Source organism: Eschrichtius robustus, chromosome 13 (genome assembly GCF_028021215.1).
Source record: "Eschrichtius robustus isolate mEscRob2 chromosome 13, mEscRob2.pri, whole genome shotgun sequence".
NCBI classification, from domain to species: Eukaryota; Metazoa; Chordata; class Mammalia; order Artiodactyla; family Eschrichtiidae; genus Eschrichtius; species Eschrichtius robustus.
The window spans coordinates 58,197,015-58,205,946 of record NC_090836.1 but is presented as its reverse complement, the minus strand read 5'-3'; the positions used below and the strand labels follow the sequence as shown (position 1 = coordinate 58,205,946).

General features: G+C 37.4%; 1 protein-coding gene across 1 annotated transcript; it reads right to left on the bottom strand.

Annotated features, from left to right (window-relative positions):
* Positions 1 to 3,054: 3,054 nt before the first annotated feature.
* Positions 3,055 to 8,594, bottom strand: LYZ (lysozyme). The gene is made up of 4 exons (XM_068560264.1): positions 8,448 to 8,594; positions 7,046 to 7,210; positions 4,957 to 5,035; positions 3,055 to 3,336 (listed from the first exon to the last, which is right to left on the bottom strand). The coding sequence occupies exons 1-4, from the start codon at positions 8,581 to 8,583 to the stop codon at positions 3,270 to 3,272; spliced, it is 447 nt and encodes a 148-aa protein (XP_068416365.1). The 5' UTR covers positions 8,584 to 8,594; the 3' UTR covers positions 3,055 to 3,269.
* Positions 8,595 to 8,932: the final 338 nt, after the last annotated feature.

Here is an 8,932-nt window from a genome sequence, read left to right as displayed (position 1 = left end):
ACTGTCATAGAAGGGAGTTACCAACATGAAAAAGGAAAAAACTAGAATTAACCTTGTGGTGTGGGATTGGAATTGGATGTATTATACGAATTCAATTTAAATAGATAAATATTATGTCAATACACATATCCTCTAGCCCTGGCCATTGATGGGGCCTGGGAACAATGACACTCTAGTGACCAGAGCTTGTTTTTTAAATACCGTTATCCACTATGAGGAATAAGGGCTCTTTGGAGAAATGGCTGATTCCAGGCTGAAGCAGGAAAAGAACAAGGTGAGCCTTAGAATATCTTATGCCAGAAAACAAAAAAGTGCACAAAGAATGATGGGGACATGTCAAAATGACACAGAAACTAGCTTGCAGAGGCTCTAGTGGCCAAATCAGGGACAATGTGAACATCAAAATAAATGATAGTAATGGATTATGACTCATTATAATTTGAATAAAGTAGGAAGCCAGGGGTCCATACTGATATAATAAGTAAATGCATACATTGACATTTTGATGAGGAACAAAATTTCTCAAAGTACCTTACCCTCTCCCAAATACTTCACAGTGGAGGTGACTTGCAGACATCACCTTATTCAAATGATGAATGTGAACACCATCAGTAACAGAATATTTAAAAACTGCATGTCACCTGAAAGGATCCAACGAGAAGAGCACAATCACTTCTGCAGTATCCCTGCCAGAGATGCATAACCTAATCTAATCAAGAGAATATCAGAAAAATCTTAGGTCATTTTACAACATAGCTGGTTTGTGGTCTTCAAAAGGGTTAAAGTCAGCAAAGTCAAGAAAAAAAGTGAAGAAGTGATCTAGATTGAAGGAAACTGAAAAACATTAACAACCAAATATAACACATGATTCTGAATTATACCTTTTAATTAAGAAGGACCTATGGGGACAGTTGATGAAATTGAATAGGATCTGATGATTAGGTGGTCCTAATTAGTCAGTGTTAACCTCCTGATTTGGATGATGTTTTGAGGGTATGTAGGAATTACACACAGAAGGATTCAGAGCCACTGGGCACCATGTTGGCAGTGTATTCTCAAACTGTTCAGAAAACATAAAAGGCTGTACTTTACTTGCAAATTTTGGGAAAGATTGAGATTATGTCAATGTCTTTAAAAAGTGGGAAAAACTCTTATTCTTTTGAAAGGTATAATTCAGCAAGAAGAGACAAATAAATGAGTAAGTAAAACATGTCTATCAAATGGTTATAGGCTTGAGCCCGGGGCACTCCCACAGTTAAAAATCAAACAGCAGAGAAACAGCCAGCCAAGAAGGACTGAGAAGGAGGCATCAATGAGGCAGGATGTAAATGAGAAGAAGCTGAGGAAGAAACCAGAAGTATGACAAATGCTGCTGAGAGATCAAGTAAGATGAACAGAAAACAAGTGATCACTAGAACTGGCCCCAAGGCATCATGGAAGGAGTCATGTTGGAGCAGTTTTCAGCTAAGTGAGGATAGCAGTCAGATGAAGAAGAGTTGAAAAGAGAAAGGGAGGTGAGGACGTGGAGTTGGTAAATATAGATATTTCATCCCACAAGTGCTGCTGTAAAAGGAAGCAGAGAATGATGTTGTAGTTGGAGGGTTATGTAGAGAATACAGAGAGTTCTTTGTAAGATGGAAGGTTACCAGGGCAGTTTGTACAGTGACGGGGGTGATCCAGCAAAGAGGGAGAAACTCAGGATGCAGGAAACAGCCTAAATTGGAGTAGTGAGAGGGCTTCGATGATGATTGCATGTGGAGACACTGCCATTGGCAGGAGCAGAGGCCCTTCATCCTAGTAAAAAAGGGGAAGGGAGAGACGATGGGCCCAGGGAAAGATGTGACCTCTGTTAATGGTGGTGAGGAGGGGGAGAATTTTGTCTAAGGTTGTGTCTATTCTCAGTGTAATATGAGGCCAGGTCCTCTACTGACAACAGAGAGTGTGGAAGGCCAGTGGTTGGGCATGTGTGCTGGGACTTTGAAATGAGAGAAGTAAATAGTGATAGTCATTTTGGAGAGTGGGGACACCGACACAGAAGGATTGCAGAGAAGTGACTAAGATGACCAGGCAGACTTGAAGGCCATTTGAGATTTGTGGTTATGAGTTTAAAGTGAGGGGAATTCCCTGACGGTCCAGTGGTTAAGACTCCGCACTTTCACTGCCGAGCGCGCGGGTTCAATCCCTGGTCGGGGAACTAAGATCCCACAAGCCGTGTGGCACGGTCAAAAAAATAAAAAATAAAAAAAATAAAGTGACATCTGTTAGCATGTTTTTGGATTTTTCCAGCAATATGCAGCTGTTTCGGTACAGGTGAGGATGTAGGAAATACTAAGTGTCAGATCATTTTTTTCCAAATATATACATATGTATTTCTTCAGAGATACTAAACGGCTCTAAACAAAGAGCCAGGTATGAATTGTAAAGCTTTTAATGAAAATGTTTGTATTTTTTACAGCACGCCGAATTTCACACCTGTGGTTAATTAGCAATTATTTCAATACTTGAAAACTCATCTGCCTCTGAATTTGTCATAATGCATGAATCTAACTTAATAAAATTAAGGAAAAGCAACAGGTCATCTAATCCCTCTTTATAGTCCGTCATGATCAGCAAGATGCATAAATGAGTTCTTTAAAAGGGATAAGATAGATTGATATATAAATTGTGAGTTTATTTTTAAAGCTGTGTAAATGCAACATTTCTAAGAAAACATTTAAATCAAAGGTCACACTTTATGGAAACAAAATTCTTAATTCAGGCTGTTTTTATTTTAGCCACTTGGCATTCTGCTCTTTTTAAAATTTTATATTGCCCAACAAAGAGTGGTTATCTTTTACTGTTTTTGGAGATGACAGAACAGATGAAGGTGTCACATGCCTACACAAGTGGGATTTTGCCTAAGATCAATTTGTTTAAACACATTCTTTGGTTATATTTTTATTGCATATTGGGGAGTACTTACATCATTCAAGATTAAGTCTGGGTTATTTGATTAAGAACTGAATGTACTGGACATATATTTGATAATTAAGATTTTAGACAAATATTCACCAGCATTAGTTCTATTAGCAAACCGAAAAATATTGTAGGCCTAGTATCAAACAGTAAACACATGAGGTAAACATTAAGCCTCTTAGAAGAAAGACCATATGCTCCTGCTTCTGTAAAAACATTATTTGTTTGAAAGAATGGTAGTATGACCTTTCGCTCAACTATTACTTCCTTAATGTGAAAAAGAGACAATGAGCTGAAGAAAGAAAACTCCACAGTTACACTCTGCAACCCTGAACATAACTCCTGAGATCTTGGTTTTGACAATGATTTCTCCATGCCACCCTGCAGAGAAAGATGAAACAAATGGTAATAAGTTTAAAACATACCTTTGTTGTAATACACATACTTCAAATCCTTTGGGGGAACAAAATAGTTTATCAATACTGAAATACAGGCTACAGATCAATCCAAGTATTAAATGGAGATATGTATACCAAGTACTTCCTGTCTCCCCCCAAGCCTTCACTAGAGCACAGAATGCTGAAGAAGAATGTTGAGTCCCGTGTAGTCCACAACTGCAAAGTACATTCCACATTTACTTAATTACAAAAATAATTTCAAGATATGCCAAGGAGTTCGTAGAGTGCGGAAAATCTTTAAAGCTGTAGAAATTGGGACTTCCCTAGTGGTACAGTGGTTGAGAATCCGCCTTCTAATGCACGGGACGCGGGTTAGAACCCCGGTCAGGGAAGTAAGATCCCGCATGCCGCGGGGCAACTAAGGCCGCGTGGCACAACTACTGAGCCCGAGCGCCACAGCTAGAGAGCCCGTGTGCTCTGAAGCCGGTGCGCCAAAGCTAGAGGGAAGTCCGCGCACGGCAACGAAGAGCCCGCGAGCTGCCACGAGGACCCGACGCAGCCAAAAATAATAAATAAATAAATAAATATTTTTAAAAAGAAAAAAACTCTAGAAATCCCCTAAAAAAAATTGAGGAGTAAAAGAATAAGATTCTGGGGCTTCCCTGGTGGCGCAGTCGTTGAGAGTCTGCCTGCCGGTGCAGGGGACGCGGGTTCGAGCCCTGGTCTGGGAGGATCCCGCGTGCCGCGGAGCGGCTGGGCCCGTGGGCCACGACTGCTGGGCCTGCGCGTCTGGAGCCTCTGCTCCGCAATGGGAGAGGCCGCGACGGTGAGAGGCCCGCGCACCGCGATGAGGAGTGGCCCCCGCTTGCCGCAACTGGAGAAAGCCCTCCCACAGAAACGAAGACACAACATAGCCATAAATAAATAAACAAATAAATTTAAAAAAAAGAATAAGATTCTGAATCAGTTAACGTAGATGGTTTCTATGTGATACATTGTTTAGCATATATCTAAAGCTGCAATTTTCAGTTCTCAGTAGCATACGTTGGTCTTCGGAAATATTCCCTCACTTCTCTCATAACAGTAGGGTAAAACAGCTCTCCCCTTTAACGATTAACACATAGCATGCTCTGTAACAGGAACTAACATAGTGTTGTAGGTCCATTATACTGCCAACACAGAGAAACGAACATACAAACAAACTCATAGAAAAAGAGGCTGGATTTGTGGTTACCAGAGGTGGAGGTTGTGGGTGGTGTGAGGGGAGGGGATTGGATGAAGGCAGTCAAAGGTACTACAAACTTCCAGTGATAAGTACTAAAGATATAATGTACAACATGATATATATAATTAACACTGCTATATGTTATATACGAAAGTTGTTGAGAGAATAAATCCTGAGACTTTGCATCACACACACAAATTTTTTCTTCTATTTCTTTAATTTTGTATCCATATGAGATAATGGATGTTCACTAAACTTACTGTGATCATCATTTCATGATGTATGTAAGTCAAATCATTATGCTGTACACCTTAAACTTATACAGTGCTGTATGTCAATTACATCTCAATAAAACTGGAAGGAAAAAAAAAAGCATACCATGCTTTAATGCCTTGTGGATCTTGGACAACCCTCTTTGCACATCGTACAGCTTCAGTGATGTCATCTTTCAGCAACACTGAAAGAGAATTGGTGAGAAATGGAAACAACGCTCATAGAAATTCCATTTTAAGTTTAGGTTCAGCCAGCTTCATTGTCTTAGGCTGAGAAAAGAACAACTAAAATTATTTTTTAAGAGTCCATGTATCTGTGAATGTTGGGGGAAAACTCTTTCTTCATTCCATCCCATTTGGCATGAAATAAAGCATTCTGTTTCTCATTTACCAAAGTCATAGGAAGCTCTGGAATTATTAAGTAATATGATAGAAGGTTCTCTTTTTACTAGGCACTGTAAAAAATAAAACAAAACAGAAACAAACCAACAAGCAGAAACCGGTCTAGCACTTTTTTGCTCAGCAATTCTACTACTGGAAATTCACCCTAAAGAAATAATAAGAGATGTACCCAAAGATGTATGTACAAGGTAGCAATTAATAATAGGGGAAAATGGAAACAGCCTAAGTGCTTAACATTAAGAGTTGGATTGATAAATTATAGAATATTTATAAAGTGGAATTCTATTCATCTTTAAAAAATAATATAGATTGGTATTTGTTGACAAAAGTAATTTTGTGTAATAAAGAGCAAATTGTAAAGCAGTAAATATAGTACAATTTCATTTTTGTTGAAACACACATTGCTTACATGTTTGTATGTGTGTACATCATATGTGTGTAACATAGCTTTACATTCATATATGTAAGTGATACATATCCTCAAAGAATATATGTATACCCAAAGTTTCCAGTGGTCATACATTTCTGGGTAGTAAGAATTTTTATTCAATGACCACAGATTATTATATAATACAGAATTTTTTTAAAATAAATTAACTGGATACAAAAGCATATTCTAAGACGAATCTTCTCTTTCAATATTTAAAAATTTAACAATATCAATTTTGTAATACTTCTCCAATATTTTACGTACTAAAGATTCCACATGTTATCTCTCTTTTAAAAGGAACTGAATAGAATATTTGTTTCACCCCAATTAAACAAATCCGTAAATTGTTAGAATAACAATGTTTATATAGGAACTATATTTTTTAGAGATACAAACTAAAGAATTTAGAAATGAAATGTCATAGTGTTTCTAATTCACTTTAAAATCACTCAGCAAAAAAAAAATATATGTATATATATATATAATATATACATAAAAGAAGTAAATATGACAAAATGTTTTACTGTTCTAAAGTACATGATGAGCATATTGATGTTTATTATACTAACATACTAAAGTTTCTAATTTTCCATATATTTAAAACATTTCATAATAAATAAAAAGCAAAAGCAATTTTTTAAAAAGGACCACACATATTCCTCCTCTTTGGTTAACTACTAATCCTTTCATTTTCCAATAAAGGAGGGTAGATGAAAAAAAAAAAAAAAAAAAAAAGACCACACACCAAATTATCCCTAAACCTCCCCAAACAAGGTAAGTAGGAGGAATGGCATTGTTCTTTTCTTTTCCTTTTTTAAAAATTTTATTTTATTTATTTATTTTTTAACACCTTTACTGGAGTATAATTGCTTTACAATGGTGTGTTAGTTTCTGCTCTATAACAAAGTAAATCAGCTATGCATATACATATATCCCCATATCCCCTCCCTCTTGCGTCTCCCTGCCACCCTCCCCATCCCAACCCTCTAGGTGGTCACAAAGCACAAAGTTGATCTCCCTGTGCTATGTGGCTGCTTCCCACTAGCGATCTATTTTACATTTGGTAGTGTACATATGTCCAATTGGCATTGTTCTTTACAAAGTATCAACAAGTCCAGTTATAATAAAGTGATGTCATTCCGAAGCTTTTGTATATTAGAAAACAGCAACCTTTTATGATACCAGCTCTTTAATTTCTTCCTTAAGGAATTATGAGAATAATAAAGAGTTTCTAGAAGTTAAGATGGAGTTTTTCTAGGTCCCTGATGAACCCTTCAAGGCCTTTTCATTTGTATTGAATCTCTATTCTTGTAAGTATAACCAGATGGATCCTGTGCCATCACTCAACATTATCTTGTCTTACCGCTGCAGCGTATTTGACAGCCGTTAAATGCTCTTGGGGTTTTGCCATCATTACACCAGTAGCGGCTATTGATTTGAAATATCCCATAATCAGTGCTTCGGCTTCCAGGATTGTAGTTTGTAGCTCGTGTGTTATAACTGCTTTCCCATTTGGCCAAACACACCCCTGAAAAAAACGTATCTTAAGTAATAAACAGCAACACCATATGACTTATAGTTCATAGCATAATTATATAGTTCTATTTAACTAATTCTATTTTACTAACGACTTTATAAAGATGTATTTTACTTGTAAAATATTTTAACACTTTGGTGTTAAAGGGCCCTTAAGAGAATTCTTTTGTTAGCAAATCATTTGGTAATACTAATGAAACAAGGTAACATATTTTTAAAAATATTAAAATAGCTGTTTCTTCCATTGCTATTACCCTTCCTCTGCTCCCATTCCTCAGGTAAGATTCAGCCTAGAATAGGAAAATCAACAGAGTTGTTGAGTGGGTTTGGTAATTAGCAGCAGATGCATATGCTAATGCTTTTTATTAGGAAAAATAAGGATTTTCTGGGAGAAAGAAAATTTCTTATGATACCTAAAGGTGAATTTGGATATCAAATTAGAATCCAGACAACGGGAGTCATAGAATAGGAAAGACTGTGTCATCCATCCGCCCATGTAGCCATTTGCTCATTCATTCAAAAATAGTTATGGAGGGGAAATGTTTGAATTCAATCTGAAAAATTCAGTGATTACATTGACAGATATGGACTAAAATATAAAGTAACTTTTACTTGGGGCACATCTTGAATTCTGTGGAAGAAAATGAAAAATAATCAACTAGAGTAAGAATAATAAAATGTCATTTCATGCTGCATTTCAGGAATCCTTATATAGATATTGATTGAGGGGAAATAGGTTCCTACTGTCCCTGTTTTAAGAATTCAATGTAATTTTTTAAAAACTTTGCTGTTAAAAACCCAACATCATGGTAGGGGGATTACAAATGAAAAAAATACTACATTACTCAGGCTTGCAGAACCCAAGTTCCAAACTGGAAATGGCTGGAGTCCAACACCAAGGGCTTGATAGACATATCCTCGGTGCACAAATGAATCTTTGAGTCAGCCTACATCTGCCAGCTGGCAAATTTAGTGGCACTAGAAGAGTACAACGGGTCCTGGCATGCTTAGAACGGTATAGAATTTGGTCCTCCTATGCCTCAATCCTTCACCTGGTACATCTGATTCTGAAGGAACAAGTTGATGTTTTTAACCATTGTAAGTGTACAAACCATCAAAGGAATAAAAAAGTCCATTCACTCAAAGTCCCTTTCTTATTCTTCACCCTCTATGAGTATCTGTCCCACAGCTGGCTAACTATTTGGAAGGATGAAGAAGAGTTAACTTACAGTTTGCCAGGCTGATTCCCTTAAAGCCATCCAATCCAAGTCTTTTCAGAGTTCTGGCAAGCTCACACCTCTCAAAGATCTTGCCTTGGACAGCGACAGAAAGGAGGAGAAGCCCCAGAATAAGCACAGCCTTCATGTTGACTGAGAAGCCAGACCTCCAGGCTGACCAGGCTGAGCTGGTCCTGGTATTTAACATCTTTTCACTTCCTTCTTCTCCGAGTGGTCTGGCAGCTCCACCCTTTGAGACATGTGGAAAACAGGAACCGTTTATTGGTCCACTGACTTTAAAAGTTTTCTTCCTTATGTTTGAAGAGGGATATTCTGAGGTCCTAAGGATGACCTGCAAGAAAATAATGAAATGACATTGCTTAAAGACATTGCTCAGGAAGAATTGGGATTAGCACTATTGCCAAAAGAGGAACCTCCTCCTATTTTATCATGAATTTCAGCAAGTATAAAGGGAAAAAACTGAACATTTTACGTAA